Genomic DNA, 18,608 nt, shown 5'->3' with positions numbered 1-18,608 from the left:
GCCTCGCTTAGCAGCACTGGGCGAGAGGCAGTTGCAAAGGGCTAAAGGGAGGAGTAGAGTTGCAATGGACAATCTCCTCTCTATGGGGAATCTAAATTATGTCCTTTGCTGCTGTTGGTTGTGTATGTATTTGCCTCCTTTCCTGCCGCTGTCCGGGGCTCACCCCCCCCATTTTTTTGGGGGGGGTGGGGCTTAGCACAGCCTGAAAGATGCACACAGACCCACCCCCCCACCCCCCCGGCCCAATATCTTCCAGTGTGCATTTCTGGCTTGAGAGACAACAGGAATGATGCTTGATTAATTTCACATAAAACATCAATTAAGGCAGATTTAATTACAACCAGCTCGCCTTGGCGGCGGCGCTTAGCAAATTAATGGAAAGTGCTTGTTTTCCTGTCCCTGACACACGCACACACACACACAAAATGTAAAATGCGCAAAGTATTCATGCAAGAGAGGTCTGCAATTTATATTGCAGGGAAACGGAATGGCAGCTGCTGCGGGTAGTTGATTAATCCAAATTAGGTAAATCAACTGGAAAATACCTTGGCTGTCTCTTGATTTAAATTGGTCAGCAGCACTGGCATAGGAAGGGCGGGGCATAGGGGGCGTGGCGCCCCGGGCAGCGTGATCCCAATAGGGTTCCATCTCAGCTGCCCCCCCTACCCGCGCTGCGCTCCCCGCCCCCAGAACACGCGCCATCCCTGCCCCCGCCTGCTCCCCCCCCCCCCGGTGCCGGAGCATGAAGCTCCGCCACTGGTCAGCAGACTTTTTAAAAAATGCATTTACGTTTCCCTAATGCAACACCTGCAAAAACTCTTGTTTCCCCTTTCTTAGAATCATGGAATATCAACGGTTGCAAGGGGAATGCAGGAATAGCAATTAAAGAATGCCTGGCAATTGGCCCTCTGTTAAAAAAAACAACCTCCCACATTTTGAGGGAGCCCATTTTATTATTTTATTTATTTTTTTGAATTTATATACTGCCCCATACCTGGGGTGGTCCTCAGGGCGGTTCACAGAATAAAATCAAGATATAAAACCACAAAATACATAATAAAGATAAAACAACCTAATAGCTGCCGCGCCCCCCAAAAAACACATTTAAAAAGGGCGTAGGATGTCAATCAGATCAGCCAAAGGCCTGGTTAAAAAGCAACATTTTCGCCTGACACCTAAAGGTGTACAGTAGTCGCTGAAGAATGGATGCTTTTGAATTATGGTGCTGGAGGAGACTCTTGAGAGTCCCATGGACTGCAAGAAGATCAAACCTATCCATTCTCAAGGAAATCGGCCCTGAGTGCTCACTAGAAGGACAGATCCTGAAGTTGAGGCTCCAGTACTTTGGCCACCTCATGAGAAGAGAAGACTCCCTGGAAAAGACCCTGATGTTGGGAAAGATGGAGGGCACTAGGAGAAGGGGACGACAGAGGACGAGATGGTTGGACAGTGTTCTCGAAGCTACTAACATGAGTTTGGCCAAACTGCGGGAGGCAGTGAAGGATAGGGGTGCCTGGCGTGCTCTGGTCCATGGGGTCACGAAGAGTCGGACACGACTGAACGACTGAACAACAACAGTGCCTTGGTACTCAAACAACTTGGAACCCAAACACCGCAAACCCGGAAGTAAGTGTTCCGGTTTGCCAACTTTTTTTTGGAAGTCGAACGTGCTCCGTTCTGAGCGTTATGCTTCCGTTTTGAGTGTTACGCTGAGGTCTGTCTGTTTTTGCTATTTATTTTGTGTTTTTGGTTTTGAGGCTCCTTTCGTTTTTGTTTCTGTGACTTTGTGGAACCCAGTTCAGCTACTGATTGATTGATTGTGTGACTGCAGTACATTGTTCACTGCTTTCATTTTATGGATCAATGGTCTCGTTAGGTAGCAAAATTCACGTTAAATTCCTGTTTTAGGGGTTGTTTTTAAAAGTCTGGAAGAAGAAGAAGAAGAAGAAGAAGAAGAAGAAGAAGAAGAAGAAGAAGAAGAAGAAGAGTTTGGATTTGATATCCCGCTTTATCACTACCCAAAGGAGTCTCAAAGCGGCTCACATTCTCCTTTCCCTTCCTCCCCCACAACAAACCCTCTGTGAGGTGAGTGGAGCTGAGAGACTTCAGAGAAGTGTGACTAGCCCAAGGTCACCCAACAGCTGCATGTGGAGGAGCGGGGAAGCGAACCCGGTTCACCAGATTACAAGTCCACCGCTCTTAACCACTACACCACACTGGAAAGGATTAATCCGTTTTGCAGTACTTTCTATGGGAAAGCGCGCCTCAGTTTTGGAACGCTTTGGTTTTGGAACGCACATCCGGAATGGATTAAGTTTGAGAACCAAGGAGCCACTGTATAATGAAGGTGCCAGGCGGACTTCCCTGGGGAGAGCATTCCACAGACGGGAAGCCACTGCAGAGAAGGCCCTGTTCTCGTGTTGCCACCCTCTGGACCTCTCGAAGAAGAGGCACACTCTTGCCGTCAGAAAGTTCTTGCTAACGTCTAGTTGGAATCTCCTTCCTGTTTGAATCCATTGCTTTATGTCCTGCCCTCTGGAAGCAGCAGAAAACAAGCTGGCTCCGTTCTCCAAGTGACAGCCCTCCAGACATTACCCCTCATTCATCTCCAGGCTAAACATACCCACTGTTGTGTATTGATTCAATGGTTTTTTATATCTGTATTACTATTGTCTATATTCGCATTAGGGTAAAGTAACTGCTTCTCTGTTCCAGAAGGAACAGCTACTATTGGTTCATTTAAGCTGCTGCATTTGGATCCTTGGTCTTATTGGTTCCCACCAAAAGGCAGCTTTGTGATTGCTTGAGATTGTTCCCTCCAAAATGTATCCTTTCTAGCCAGTCTTCTGTCCCTATAAATGTAGCGTCCCTCTCCTCAGTCTCCAGTCATGTTTGCCTGAATAAAGAGCGTTACATGAAGAAGTTGTCTCCTGCCTGCTATGTCAGAGAGCTGAAATCACTTACTGAAATCACTAACCCCACGTTACAACACCCACGTTGAAATTTCTTTATCTCTCCCTTACCGGGTCATGGTCCGGATGATCCAGGGCGCGTTACCCAGCGACGGGACCGACTCATCCATCAACGGATGCGTCTTGACAAAATTGAGGATCTCGTCCGGGAAGAAGCTCGAGGAATTGTAGCGCATCCCCGGAGCTGCGCAACATCCCGGCCTGTGAAGCAAATGTCCAGAAGTCAAGATTCTGCGCTACGTGAGCAAGGGAAGAGGTTCGTAGCCATATGGGGGCTACAGAGATGTCCCGACAGTAAAGGTAAAGGGACCCCTGACCGTTAGCTCCAGTTGCGGACAACTCTGGGGTTGCGGCACTCATCTCGTTTTACTGGCTGAGGGAGCCGGCGTACAGCTTCTGGGTCATGTGGCCAGCATGACTAAGCCGCTTCTGGCGAACCAGAGCAGTGCACGGAAACGCCGTTTACCTTCCCGCCAGAGTGGTACCTATTTATCTACTTGCACTTTGACGTGCTTTCGAACTGCTAGGTTGGCAGGAGCAGGGACCGAGCAACGGGAGCTCACCCCGTCGTGGAGATTCGAACCGCCGACCTTCTGATCGGCGAGCCCTAGGCTCTGTGGTTTAACTTGGTATCTGTGGTGACTGACCCGTCCCACTCAGAAGCCCTCAGGTGGGACATCAAGATCTGTAATGACACCCCCTTATGTGCTGTTTGTCCCCCGGCACCTGGGACTCAGGCAAGTCAGCCACATTTGAACATGACGGTTCTGCTGCAGCTTTCGCTGGTGGCTTGAAAGAACGTGGCAGCTGTCAGTTTCACTCACCGTGGTTTTGGCACCAGTTCCTCTGGCACAGGGGTCCAAACAGATTCGGGGGATTTCTGCTCGCGGAAGCGCCCCTCGAAGACGGAGGCTATTTGGGCCATGTCAAAGGCACACACGGCAGAGCCTGGGATGCTGGAGAAAGAGAGAAAGAGAGAGAGAGAGAGAGAGAGAAAGAGAAAGAGAAAGAGAAAGAGAAAGAGAAAGAGAAAGAGAAAGAGAAAGAGAGAGAGCATTTTGCTGTGAACTCACAATGTGGCAAATTGTAGGCACATTGCTCTCCTTCAGCCTCAGTAAACCCACCTGCAAAACTGACCTGCCATTTGCTTCTATTATTCCCCCCCCCCAGTTTTAAATACAGTTCTCCGGATTTCTGCAGCCATTTTTGCCCTTGAAATATATTGCCGTCATTTTAAGGCAGAGAGTTGTTCTTCTTAAACTGATTCTAAAGCAGCCTCTTTGAACCCACTGCATTTTAATGATGCAGTGTTTTAACGACGGACTGAATTTTAGCAGCAGCGACGGCTTCGACTGGCCGGCTGAACCAGGGGAGGGTAGCCGGTGGGTCTCAAACCCTCGGCGAGTTAGGGGCTTCCCCTACATGTGATGACAGGCTCTGGCAGATGGCGCTTGGACTACTGCAATGCGCTCTGTGTGCGGCTACCTTTGAAGGTGACTCAGAAACTGCAACTCATCCAGGCAGAGGGCCTTCTCGGTGGTGGCACCCACCCTGTGGAACGTCCTCCCATCAGGAAATAAACAACTACCTGACTTTTAGAAGACATCTGAAGGCAGCCCTGTTTAGGGAAGTTTTTAATGTTTGATGTTTTATTCTGTTTTTAATCTGTTGGGAGCCACCCAGAGTGGCTGGGGAAACCCAGCCAGATGGGCAGGGTATAAAGAAATAATAATAATAATAATAATAATAATAATAATAATAATAATAATAATAATAATAATAGTTGTTGTTGTTGTTGTGTTTTATACTGTAAACTGCCCTGTGATCATAGAATCATAGAATCCTAGAGTTGGAAGAGACCCCAAGGGCCATCCAGTCCAACCCCCTGCCAAGCAGGAAACACCATCAAAGCATTCCTGACAGATGGCTGTCAAGCCTCCGCTTCAAGACCTCCAAAGAAGGAGACTCCACCACACTCCTTGGCAGCAAATCCCACTGTCCAACAGTTCTTATTGTCAGGAAGTTCTTCCTAATCTTCAGATGATGGGGTGGTTAATAATAATGATGATGATGATGATAATAATAATAATAATAATAATAATAATAATAATAATAATAATAATAATAATAATAATAAATATTAGTGTAAACAAATGCAGTGCAAAAACTCAAGGCAGAAGGAACTCTAGATGCTTTATTGCTGAGTCCCGGAGAGCCCCCCCACCCCAATTCAAATCAGGGCCCCCGCCATTCCCAGCTGCCACTGACCTGTTGGCAGGCGTGGAAAAGACGGCGAGCACGACCGGCCGGCCATCTATCTCTAGGATGTCCGTGACAGACTGGATGACATTGAAGTAGAAATGGGAGTCCCCCGGGACGGAACAGTTGAGGCGGGCCTTGAGGAAGGAGGTCCACTGCTTCTCCAGCACCCGCTGAGAGCCACCCATGTCGTTTTTGCAAACTCTGGCCACCCGAGACACCACCACCTACGTTTTGGGGACAGTAAGAAGGGTCAGAGGAATCTGGGTCCAAGGGTTGTTCTTGGGTGCTGGCGCCAGGCCTGGTCAACCCTGGCCATGTAGACCTCCTGTCGCCAACTTACCTTCTCTAAGTAGTTGAACTCCATCGCGATCTCCCTGAAGAAGAAGTAGACGTGGCTCTTCCACTCCACGGCGCGGACGAAATATGGTTCTGGGTGGGGAAAGTCGAGATAAAGGAGGTTATCGGGGCGTAACTCTGGAAGGGTCATCTAAAGGCTGTTGCTGTGTCCAGCTCCGGCCTTGTACATGGCGTGGAGTCCTCAGAGGGTGAACCAGACACCCCACAGGTCCAGCACCTTGAGGAGCACACAGGGCCTACTAAATCCAGCACATCTCCTCGAGAAGAAGAAGAAGAGTTTGGATTTGATATCCCGCTTTATCACTACCCTAAGGAGTCTCAAAGCGGCTAACAATCTCCTTTCCCTTCCTCCCCCACAACAAACACTCTGGGAGGTGAGTGGGGCTGAGAGACTTCAAAGAAGTGTGACTAGCCCAAGGTCACCCAGCAGCTGCATGTGGAGGAGTGGGGAATCGAACCCAGTTCACCAGATTACAAGTCCACTGCTCTTAACCACTACACCACACTGGCTCTCTCTCGAGGGGCCCTCCATGGAGCTGCCACATGAGGAGGAGTTGTCCCTCCGACATCAAGCATCAGGGGCGTACCCAGGATCAAAACTAGGGGGGGGGGGGAGCCATGGTCGTTCAGGTTGTGACATTTCAGCACGGAAAAGGCGAATGAAACCAAAAATTTTAAGAAAATCATATATAATTATAGCAGTGCTTTATCACGGTAATTATTACAATTATTTGCTTGAATTTCTTTTTAATTTTTATTCTAGTTACACGTCGTATACTAATATCATTTTTCTTGGGTTTGAAGAAAACTCGTTCAAAACTTTCGTTTCAATCCAGTCCTGATTTCCCTGGAAGAATTTCCGATGGACGCTCATCAAACACAACCCAGTCAGTCTGTCCTCTCCCATTGTACTTCTCTGAGCCAGGTCTTTACCCTTTGAAGGGTACTGGAAGATCGTTCAACAGTAGCCGTGGTGGACGGGAAAGCACTTAAAACACTGATCAACTAGCGGCGGGCGGCTCAGTTTATATAGTGACGCGGAACTCACTAGACCCCTCTAGAAGATTCCCTCTTCTCTCTGCTAGAGCCCGCTAGAGACCTCTCCCTCCCTTGAATCCCACTGGCTGGCTGACATAGATTCTTCTACCAGTCGCTAGGTGGCTCTAGATACTTCTCGGTTTTTACACCATTTCAGTGTGGTAAACAACTGATTATTCGCAATCGCCCTACCTAATTTTGTTTTGTTTCATCACTTTATAACCATTTTTTTTTGCTTCGGGTGGGGGCAACTGCCCCCCCTGCCCCTCGCTGGGTACGCCCATGTCAAGGATACTGGTACCCAAAGCCTCAGGTCCAGTCCGAACAGCATGTGTCCAAGGACTCAGCCTGCTCTTGAGGGGTCTATATGTGGAGCAAGCAACCCTTGATATGCCACTGCCAGCAGCTTGGGTTCGGTGTGTGGTGTAGAAGACCTCTTTCTTGAGCCTTCTGCACTCTGGAGACCACACCTTGACTTCAAGTGCCCCTGCCTTGTTGCGATGGCTTTGAGCTGTGGTGTTGACCAACGGCGTTGCCTGACTTTGGGTTCACCCGGAATTTCCTTTCGAGCCATGTTTCCCGGGCAAAGGTCCGTGGTTTAAAGCTCCTTGCCCGAGTGCCGGGGTAAGAAAAACCAAACCACTCAGGCATGGAGCTTTAAAGTCTGTACCTGTGGCTAGAAACAAGGCATAAAAAGAAGTCTGAATGAGCCCTCTGGATCCCGAGATTGCTGTTCTATATTTGACCATGATTTGTTTTGAAGAAGAGAAGAAGAAGAGTTTGGATGTCATATCCCACTTTATCACTACCCGAAGGAGTCTCAAAGCGGCTAACATCCTCCTTTCCCTTCCTTCCCCATAACAAACACTCTGTGAGGTGAGTGGGGCTGAGAGACTTCAGAGAAGCGTGACTAGCCTAAGGTCACCCAGCAGCTGCATGTGGAGGAGCGGGGAAGCGAACCCGGTTCACCAGATTATGAGTCCACCGCTCTTAACCACTACACCACACTGGCTCTCTTAATAAAGATGTTTAAAAGCAAAACAAAAGAAACCCCCCCAAATATTTTACTCCGGTTCGTCAGCCGATTTAAAGAAGCCTCAATCGATTTCTAACGAGGATGTTTTCCTCGACACCAATTTGTCCGATGAGCACGTCGCCTTGCGTTATGAGCAAACGGAGTGGCTTCTTCCACTCCTGCCTCCTCCACCCCCCCCCGGCCTCCCCACACCGCAGAGCAAATCGAAAAAGCACCTTTGAACCACTTGGAGTCGTGCTTGACTGTGCGAAGAGTCGGGCTGTCTCCCAGGCTGCGGTAAATTACTGCGTCGATGGCCAGGAAATCCGTCACGGTTGCAGTGAAAAGCATCCCACCTGTCAGGGAAGGGGAGATAGATATGAGGTGATGGAGGGGAGAGAGGAGGTGTAAATAATGCCAGGTGGGCATGTTGCATAGAGCCTGGAAGTCGGAATCGCCGAAGAAAATGCTCTAGCTCAGCCAGAGAGCGCGTGCCCTGTGTACGAAAGGTCCCCCCAATTCAAAAGGTAAAAGGTAAAGGACCCCTGGACGGACAATCTTCCTTGGCCAAAAATATATATGAGGAGATCTGTCTGTCTCTCTCTGTGTGTGTGTGTCTATACACAGTAGGTAATAAGGTTAAGGTGGCGCTGTGGGTTAAACCACAGAGCCTAGGGCTTGCCGATTAGAAGGTCGGCGGTTCGAATCCCTGGCACGGGGTGAGCTCCCGTTGCTCGGTCCCAGCTCCTGCCTACCTAGCAGTTCGAAAGCACATCAAAGTGCAAGTAGATAAATAGGGACCGCTCCGGCGGGAAGGTAAACGGTGTTTCCGTGCACTGCTCTGGTTCGCCAGAAGCGGCTTTCTCATGCTGGCCACATGAACCGGAAGCTGTCTGCGGACAAACGCCGGCTCCCTCGGCCTATAGAGCGAGATGAGCGCTGCAACCCCAGGGTCAGAAACGACTGGACCTGATGGTCAGGGGTCCCTTTACCTTTTTTTAAATTAAAGGTAAAGGACCCCTAGATGGTTATGTCCAGTCAAAGGAGACTATGGGGTTGTGGCGCTCATCTCACTTTCAGGCTGAGGGAGCCGGTGTTTGTCCGCAGACAGCTTTCTGGGTCATGTGGCCAGCAGGACTAAACAGCTTCTGGCGCAACGGGACACAGTGATGGAAACCAGAGCGCACGGAAATGCTGTTTACCTTCCCTATTTATCTACTTGCACTGGCGTGCTTTCGAACTGCTAGGTTGGCAGGAGCTGGGACAGAGCGACGGGAGCTCACACCATCGTGGGGATTCGAACTGCCGACCTTCTGATCGGCAAGCCCTAGGCTCTGTGGTTTAACCCACAGCGCCACCTGCATCCCATTATGATGCTTATGGAAACCCATAAAAATTTGCAGAGCTGGGAGCAGGGGATGGGTGCATGCCTGTAGCCTCGAGCTTCTTGCAGGAAAGGTTTAGGTATGAATGCTGTTTCTGTTTGCTAAGTCATAATAACCGAGTCAAAATACTTCCTTCCATGTTCTGCACTAACCTGTGAAGAGAGCGACGTTGGCGTGCTTGGGGTCATAGGGGCATCGAGCCATCCCACTGATGTTGTCTCCCGTGGGCTCCAACGTGTCCATCTGATGGGGGGAGGGAAGATAGTTAGACAAACTGCGGATCTCTCGAGGGGCCGGGCAAAAGGAAACGGGCCGTATCCAGTGACCCAGACCCATTGACATCAATGGAGCCAAGTTAAAAGTAAAGGTAAAGGGACCCCTGACCGTTAGGTCCAGTCGTGGACGACTCTGGGGTTGCGGCGCTCATCTCGCTTTGTTGGCCGAGGGAGCCGGCGTACAGCTTCCGGGTCATGTGGCCAGCATGGCAAAGCCACTTCTGGCGAACCAGAGCAGTGCATGGAAACGCCGTTTACCTTCCGCCGGAGAAGTACCTATTTATCTACTTGCACTTTGACGTGCTTTCAAAATGCTACGTAGGCAGGAGCAGGGACCGAGCAACGGGAGCTCACCCCGTCATTGCGGGGATTCGAACCGCCGACCTTCTGACCAGCAAGCCCTAGGCTCTGTGGTTTAACCCACAGCACCACCCATCATGGACTGGCCAGCAAATAGGGACATTCTGGGATCAAACTGCCAAAGCGCACAAGAGGGTGTTATCGGCAGACTTGGGGGAACCCTGAAATTTACAGCAGCCGCAAGAATTCTTTAGGTGTTGGGGGGCAACCCCCAAAACAGCTCAAGTGAGCACACAGCCAAAGAAGGGTGGCTCTCAAAGGAGGGAAGCGCAAACTGCCCACCAGGGGATTGTCACGGACTGTCCCCCTCCGATTCAGCCTTTGCCCCTTTGTAGAACTCGGAAGCGAGGAGGCGAAACAAGAATTAGCTGGCTCTGCCTTCCACTATCTCTGGCGCCCCCTACTGTTGGGCTCCCGGCCTTCTGGCCAAGGGGCACCAGCCACCACTGGTTAGAACACTATTTGAACCATGGGGCATGGAAATAATAGCCCATAACGTCGCCCGTGTATATTGCGAGGGGAAGCAGGAGACTGGACTCCACACGATTCAGCCGGACTAGTTAGGATGCAAGCCTAACTAAGTTAGGATTTAGGTTTGATGAGGCCCTAAACTACTGAAGGTAATGGGGCCCTTTCTATGTCCAGCTGTCCTTTGTCAACAACAAATTGTGGCTGGTTTTTTGCGTTGAATATGTGCTAAATGGTCATTTATGGACCTAACAGGTATCTAAAGCCATTTGCACATAACAAATATATGCATTTTATCAAAGTAATTGTTGAACTGAAATACAATTAAGAAGAAGTGTATTAATAGTCAGGGGCGTAGCAAGGTAAATTGGTACCCGGGGCAAATTTTTTTTTTTGTCAAACCTCCCCCCCAAAGGCATGGGAAGGTCAGGTGGTACCCGGTGCGGAAAATTTCTTGTCAACCCCCCCATTGATTCCCCCCCAATGGTTTTACATTATTTCATATTTTATTACAAAAGAATAATAACAAGTAATAATAATAATAAACTTTTATTTATATCCCACCCTCCCCGGCCGAAGTCGGGTTCAGGGTGGCTAACATCAGATACATAACATTGGTATAAAATCAAACAGTAATTAAATTACCTCCTAAAAACATCTCATAATCAAATTAAAGTCTGATTAGATGGCTTTCCACAGGGTTAGGGTTGGGAACAGTAAGTGCTCCACTGAACTGAAATTTCAGCCTTCACGGCATAGGAAAACAGCCAAGTGAACAGCTATTTTGGTGGAGGAGGGTCAAGATATTAACCGATATGCATGAAATTTCATATATAGCTATATAATCCCTAGTATAGTAAGATAAGACCTTCGGAGCAGGTATTTTCAAAAAAAATAATAATTCAAAAATATTTTTTTCAAAAAATAATAATAAAAAATATATTTTTTTTTTAAAAAAATTGCTCCTTGATAATTTGTCACCCCCTCCATTATGGAACCCGGGGCGGCCCGCCCCCCGCCCCCCCTTTGCTACGCCCCTGTTAATAGTGAAATACAATTAAATAGAAGTATATTTTTGGAGGGCCCTCAAGAGAGTGGGGCGCTAAGCTATAGCTTGTTTAGCTTATATGTATGGTAAACCCGACACTGATGCAAACGCATGGGATATTTGCGTCGTGGCCAGGAACGTGTACAAACCGGGGGGGTGAGCGATGAGTTACGGGCACCGCCCAGCTGGCCCCAAGTTTCTGTTACTCACGGTGTAGTTGGCGCAGATGGGGTTGAAAGCGTTGGTGCCGCAGACGAAGAGCAGGTTGTCGTTGCGGAGGAGAAGCACTTTGATAAAATTCCGGCACTCTGCCTGGGGAGGAGAAGCGAAGCGATGAAGGCTGCAAAGCGAAAAGCACCCTTGACATGCTCAGAGTTTGCAACGTTACTCTGCTGGCCTAGACGGGAAGGGAGCCCTGTAGGGGGCTGGAGGCAAGCGAGGCCCGGGTCAGATCGAACCCCCGGCGCTTCTCTTCTTCTACCAACCACACACCTTATAAAAACAAGCCGGAACTTCTTCTGAACAAGCAAAACACTTCTATTATCATTGTCAGGATCCTTCCAAGGGTTGCTCATGAGTAACGACAGAGCCTTCAGTTGCTAAGACTATTTATTGTGCATTCCTATTTACAGTTACAGGTGGGTAGCCGTGTTGGTCTGCCATAGTCAAAACAAAATAAAATAAAAAAATTCCAGTAGCACCTTAGAGACCAACTAAGTTTGTTCTTGGTATGAGCTTTTGTGTGCATGCACACTTCTTCAGATACCTGGTATCTGAAAAACCTATTTACAGTGTACAGCTAGTTCAAAACATGACCGCTCAGTCACTTGCAGAATCCGGAAGTGCCGCTCTCCTGTTTCCCGCCCAGCACCAAAGTCTCGGCACCCTAAAACGACGTCTGCGTTGCCTTCTGGCTTCTCCCCCAGCATAAGAACTTCAGCACCCCAAGTCTCCTCCTACCCTCCTTGCGTTTCACCCCTCTGATCAATTGGGGCGCCGGAAATGGCGTGCTACCCTCCGGACCAGCAGGTGAGGTGCTGGGTCTCTCAGCATTATCCCCGAGCCCTCTCCTCTCCCGGCTGGACCCTTCCCCTTCCTCCCCACTGGAGGTGTGGCTGCTCTTCGCACTGGAAGAGGCGCTGCTGCTCAAAAGGCTTTGGGGGGTCTCTGTAAGCTAACGGACCCTCCGTTCCCCTCAGCGGATCAGGTGGCAGTTCCCTGACAAGAAGCAACATGGGTTTTCTTTTTTTGGGGGGGGGGGGTTTGACATCTCTGAAGTTTGGAGATGTACAATAGAATGCAACAAAAGTCTCAAACCACAGAATTGCCCCCTGTTGTTGTTCAGTCGTTCAGTCATGTCCGACTCTTCGTGACCCTATGGACCAGAGCATGCCAGGCACCCCTATCCTCCACTGCCTCCCGCAGTTTGGCCAAACTCATGTTAGTAGCTTCGAGAACACTGTCCAACCATCTCATCCTCTGTCGCCCCCTTCTCCTTGTGCCCTCCATCTTTCCCAACATCAGGGTCTTTTCCAGGGAGTCTTCTCTTCTCATGAGGTGGCCAAAGTACTGGAGCCTCAACTCCAGGATCTGCCCTTCCACCTGGAGAAGGAACTGGCAAGCCACTCCAGTATCCCTGCCAAGAAAACTCCATGAACAAAAACAACAGAAGTGCCCCATACCCCCAAAAAACAGCCTTGTGTTTTTTTGACCAGGAATCATGCACATGTTTGCATGCTATTGTGTGTGTGTGTGTGGGGGGGGCTATTGTTCCAATACTTTAATAATAAAACTGTTTGCAGACTTTAAAACTGATCTCCCAACTGGCCAGAGTTCTTGGATTTCATATTTTGGACTTCTGGACATCACCAAGAACTCCAATTTCCACAGTTGGCGATATCTTGGCATTTGCACCTCAGTCTTTTACATCTCACGCAGGTACCAGTAGTAATAATACTGCTGGTAATAAATGAAAAAATACGCCCTGCTCTCTCTCTCCCCCCCCCCCAAAAAATCTCCATGGCCAGATATTTTGCTCCAAGCTATCTCTCCTCCCCGCTGCTCTCCTGCTCTGGCACAGACCTTTGTGTTTCTGTTGTAATTTCTCTTCCTCTCTCTTTGCTCTTCCATCCAAGCACCTTTTCCCCACTCTCCGTTTCCATGGTTTCCGAGCAGGCCAGAGAGAGAGAAAGAGAGAGAGGAATGGGGTTGGGTGAGCCATCCCACCCCCCACCCCCATCGCAAACCCCGCTCACTTTCCCACTTCCTGCTAGCATCTCTTCCTTCATCTTTCGAAGCCATAATGTCTGCCGGGGTGGAAAGGAGGAAAAATTGTGTGTGTGTGTGTTTGTGTTTGTTTTAATCCCCAGAAATGAAGACCCTCCAAGTGTCCCTATTTTCCAGGGACAGTCCTGGATTTACAGAAGCCAACCCTGTTTCCGATTTGATCTTGGAACGTCCCTATTTTCATCGGGGAAATGTTGGAGGGGGTGGAATAGGACGTCCCTATTTTCATCGGAGAAAAGTTGGAGGGGGTGTAATAGGACGTCCCTATTTTCATCGGGGAAATGTTGGAGGGGGTGGAATAGGACGTCCCTATTTTCATTGGAGAAATGTTGGAGGGGGTGGAATAGGACGTCCCTATTTTCATCGGAGAAATGTTGGAGGGGGTGGAATAGGACGTCCCTATTTTCATCGGAGAAATGTTGGAGGGGGTGGAATAGGACGTCACTATTTGCATTGGAGAAATGTTGGAGGGGGTGGAATAGGACGTCCCTATTTTCACCGGAGAAATTCTGGAGGGGATGGAATAGGACGTCCCTATTTTCACCGGAGAAATGTTGGAGGGGATGGAATAGGACGTCCCTATTTTCATGGGAGAAATGTTGGAGGGGATGGAATAGGACATCACTATTTTCATCGGAGAAATGTTGGAGGAGATGGAATAGGATGCCCCTATTTTCATCGGAGAAATGTTGGAAGGGATGGAATAGGACGTCACTATTTGCATTGGAGAAATGTTGGAGGGGTTGGAATAACATGCCCCTATTTTCATCAGAGAAATGCTGGAGGGGATGGAATAGGACATCACTATTTGGATTGGAGAAATGTTGGAGGGGTTGGAATAAGATGCCCCTATTTTCATCAGAGAAATGTTAGAGGATCTGGAGTTATGCAACCACCCGAGCCAAGGAGATAAGTAACTATACAATCTTTAGAAGACAACTGAAGACAGTTCTAGAACAACAACAAGAAGAACAAGCTTTGATATCCCGCTTTATCACTACCCGAAGGAGTCTCAAAGCGGCTCACATTCTCCTTTCCCTTCCTCCGCGACAACAAACACTCTGTGAGGTGAGTGGGGCTGAGAGACTTCAGAGAAGTGTGACTAGCCCAAGGTCACCCAGCAGCTGCATGTGGAGGAGCGGGGAAGCGAACCCGGTTCACCAGATTACGAGTCCACCGCTCTTAACCACTACACCACACTGGCTCTGAAGAGGAGCTACCCAGCTACGAGATAATGACAGGAGAACCAGAAGGGAGGGGACAGCTAGGAGAGACGCCAATCGAGAGTATGGGGAACCCCCCTCTCCGCAGACTCCACAGGCAGTCCAGTTAGGGGTGTTGTCAAGCTATCAGTTTGGGTTCGTCATTTTTACCCCGATCGAATATGTGCCTTTTTTATAAGCGTGTGCATTTCTCTGCTTGCCTGGAGAACCGCGATGTGAAATTCGGAGAACTAGAAATTTTGAAAGCTGGTTTGCACCTTGTTTCGGAAAAGTGTGCATCGGGTCGTTTCGCCTTGAAATGCAAACCGAACGGGATTTCTCTCCCTCTGCCCCCGCTCCTGGCCAAATATATCTAGGATTTGGAGAAGGACCGCAGGGCAGCCTCTGGCATTTCACTTTTGGCAAATTAAACCCTGTTTAATTTTTCACCCTCCGACCCCCCCCTGCTCTCTCTTCTCCCAGGGAAAGTCTCGGGATGGCCCATACTGGAGTCTCTCTTGGACCCGCACGCCGTGTTCCACACTCTCCCTTCAGCTCCTTTCAGCTCCCGGCAAACATTTTATATCCAACGTGATTTATTAAGAGGCTCGTATAATTGGTTTTGTAATTAATTATTTCTGGTCTGTTGATCGGAACAGACACATCTCATAATCGGTGCGAAATCCAATTTCCAGATTCTATTAACGCCTCCCTGGGCCGAGTGCGAGGGGGAGAAGAGGCAGACTTTCCCAGGAGACATCCCAAAAGGATTGAGGACCTGCGGAGAGAAACTGTGGGGAGGCTCCTTGCCTGCAGCTGGAAGAGGGGTGAATGCAGTCACCTCGCAGCTGAGGTAAGTGTGTGTCACGGCAAAGAGGCTGGGTTGCATACTCTTTTAGCGGCCTATTTAAAGGATATGAGCGAAGGCTTCACAGGAACGCAAAAGTTAATCCCTGTGATAATTTGGTGGTAGGGGAATCGGTCTTTGAAACAGAGCAAAATGCTGCACAGTGGAACCTCGGTTCCCGAACGTCTCCGTTGCCGAACGTTTCGGAACCCGAACGCCGAAAACCCCCAAGTAAACGCTTCCGTTTTTTGAACGCGCCCCGGAAGTCGAAACAGCTTCCGCTGCGTGTTTTTCTTTTCTTTTTTTCCATATAATTTTTATTAAGTTTTCTCATAATTCTACTTTAAACAAAAAATATGCAACATTTATGAATTATGTATGTATACAAAGATTTATATCACACAAAGAAAAAAGAAAAAAAATACTCTTATGCTTATATCATATAGACAACTTATACAGTTTGTAAAAAAGAAAAAAAGGAAAAAAAGGAAAAAGAAATGAAAACCAACTCCCCCCCCCTTCTGCTTCCCCCCGTTCTTCTTCTGTTTTCTTTTGTCACCTATATCCACGGATATATGCTTCTTTATTACAATTTTCATCTGTCACATGTCTTCAATCTATTCCCATATTGTAAAGCTACTCCTTCGAATTTATCTTATATTATTGATAGAACATTAACTTATATTGTCCAAAAAAAAACTTTGTTGTAGATATAGCAATACTAAATAATGTACTCATATTCCAATTGTTATCTTTTCCCTCTTAATATTGTTTTATAACTTCTTTAATTTCCCAATAAAGAATTTTTTTTGATTAACTATGAGATCTGCGTTTTCCTTTCATTTTCTATATTCCATACAACTTATTCAAATACACCTTAAATTTGTCCCATTCTTTTCCGCTGCGTGTTTTTCAATTTCCTCAGTTGAATTTGCTGACAGCCCTTTGCGCCTCGGTTTCCGAACGTTTCGGGACTCGAACGGTCTTCCGGAACGGATTATGTTCGAGAACTGAGGTAACCACTGTATTCTAGACTCTTTTACAGTGGTACCTCTGGATACGCGCACCTCTGGTTGCGTATCCTTCGGGTTATGCACGCGGCAAACCCAGAAGTATTTTTCTAGGTTGCGCCACGTGTGCATGTGCAGAAGAAGAAGAAGAAGAAGAAGAAGAAGAAGAAGAGGAGTTTGGATTTGATATCCCGCTTTTCACTACCCAAAGGAGTCTCAAAGCGGCTCACATTCTCCTTTCCCTTCCTCTGTGAGGTGAGTGGGGCTGAGAGACTTCAAAGAAGTGTGACTAGCCCAAGGTCACCCAGCAGCTGCATGTGGAGGAGCGGGGAAGCGAACCCGGTTCACCAGATTACGAGACTACCGCTCTTGACCACTACACCACACTCTACCGCACCGCGCACATGTGCAGAACAGGCACCTCCGGTTGCAAATTCCTCAGGATCCGACTGGAGCTCCGGAACGGATCCTGTGCACGACTGGAGGTACCACTGTATTTTGTTCTGAGCTTTTAAATTTTGTTGTCGGAGCTTTTCATATTGCTCCTGGCCACTGACCGTAATCGAGCGACTGCAGAGAAAAATGTACATTCCCATTTTGAGTTTTGGATCTGTGGGGCTGTCAGAGAGGCACCGCCGACGGGCTACTTGAAAACATGGCATTGTCGCCGTGGTCACATGATCCCCGATCAGGTGGGCGAGGTACAAAAGGAGAGGCAGAGATTCTGGAATGAGAGAACCTCAGAGATGCACCGACGAAGGGGTGGATCCAGCCAGCGGGCCAGTTCTTTTGTTTCCCCTTCCCTCGCAGACCAGATTTGACAGGAGGCGGGGCTGCCCACCTGTCAATCACCTAACGTCACAACAACGACTGAACAACAACAAGGTGCTACTGGAAGGATTTTTTGATTTTTTTGATTTTTTATTTTGTTTTGACTATAGCAGACCAACAGTAACTGGTTTCAGTTATGTTAGCCCAGGACCTGGTTGTTAAAAAGCATCACAAAACATGCAACAGCAAGTAAGTTCAGATTCCTGGCCAGCTGTTCCCTGGGTCTCCTCTTCCTCATAAGGTTCAAGTTTCTTATTTTTCCAATGTTACCTTCAGCTCTGCACATTTCCACATCTGTTTGCAAACTTTTTTTAATTTTTTAAAAAGTCCCCACGCAAATTCATTGGTGCCTTAGGGCAAATGCCTTATGAGGAACGGCTTAGGGAGCTGGGTATGTTTAGCCTGGAGAAGAGAAGGTTAAGGGGGGATATGATACCCATGTTCAAATATATCAAAGGATGTCATATAGAGGAGGGAGAAAGGTTGTTTTCTGCTGCTCCAGAGAAGCGGACACGGGGCAATGGATTCAAACTACAAGAAAGAAGATTCCACCTAAACATTAGGAAGAACTTCCTGACAGTAAGAGCTGTTGGACAGTGGGATTTGCTGCCAAGGAGTGTGGTGGAGTCTCCTTCTTTGGAGGTCTTTAAGCGGAGGCTTGACAGCCACCTGTCAGGATTGCTTTGATGGTGTTTCCTGCTTGGCAGGGGGTTGGACTGGATGGCCCTTGTGGGCTCTTCCAACTCTATGACTCTATGAAATTTCTCCTGGTAGAACCATTTGTTGTGCAATGTTGCCGAATACAGTGGTTACCTCGGTTCTCGAACGGAATCCGTTCCGGAAGCCCGTTCGGCTTCCAAAACATTCGGCAACCGAGGCGAGGCTTCCCATTGGTTGCAAACCTTCTTGCACTCAGCAGAAGCCACGTCGCACATTTGGGTTGTGGAAAACGTTCGAAAACGGAAGCATTTACTCCCGGGTTTTCGGCATTCGAGAACCGAAACGCACGACAACGGAGGCATTCGGGAACCGAGGTTCCACTGTATACACATTTCCCCAAAGCAATCCCCCCCCTAAAACGACACTTTTTTTTGCATGTTATTTTCCCCACGAATATGTGCATTTATAGGTGAACCTGGCTGCAGAACTGCACTGTAAAGTGCTGCAAAACAGACTTACCTCGTGTTTTCCTTTCATCCGGCAGATGTTGATATCGTGTTGATTCGACCTCCATGTCAGTTTCTAGGCAAAG

The 18,608-nt window shown here is 48.3% G+C and overlaps 1 protein-coding gene across 1 annotated transcript in view; it reads right to left on the bottom strand.

The window, feature by feature from the left end:
* SEMA6B (semaphorin 6B) overlaps positions 1–18,608 on the bottom strand; it is a 159,047-nt gene that overhangs the window by 12,443 nt on the left and 127,996 nt on the right. The window contains exons 5-12 of the mRNA XM_033136545.1: positions 18,536–18,598; positions 11,391–11,492; positions 9,182–9,272; positions 7,881–8,000; positions 5,575–5,663; positions 5,241–5,458; positions 3,797–3,928; positions 3,024–3,173 (exon numbers count right to left, since the gene is read on the bottom strand). Of these exons, the coding sequence (XP_032992436.1) occupies positions 3,024–3,173; positions 3,797–3,928; positions 5,241–5,458; positions 5,575–5,663; positions 7,881–8,000; positions 9,182–9,272; positions 11,391–11,492; positions 18,536–18,598 (965 nt within the window). The remainder of the gene's footprint in view (positions 1–3,023; positions 3,174–3,796; positions 3,929–5,240; positions 5,459–5,574; positions 5,664–7,880; positions 8,001–9,181; positions 9,273–11,390; positions 11,493–18,535; positions 18,599–18,608) is intronic.

This window comes from Lacerta agilis, chromosome 18 (genome assembly GCF_009819535.1).
Source record: "Lacerta agilis isolate rLacAgi1 chromosome 18, rLacAgi1.pri, whole genome shotgun sequence".
NCBI classification, from domain to species: domain Eukaryota; kingdom Metazoa; phylum Chordata; class Lepidosauria; order Squamata; family Lacertidae; genus Lacerta; species Lacerta agilis.
This window is presented reverse-complemented; position numbering and strand designations above follow the sequence as displayed.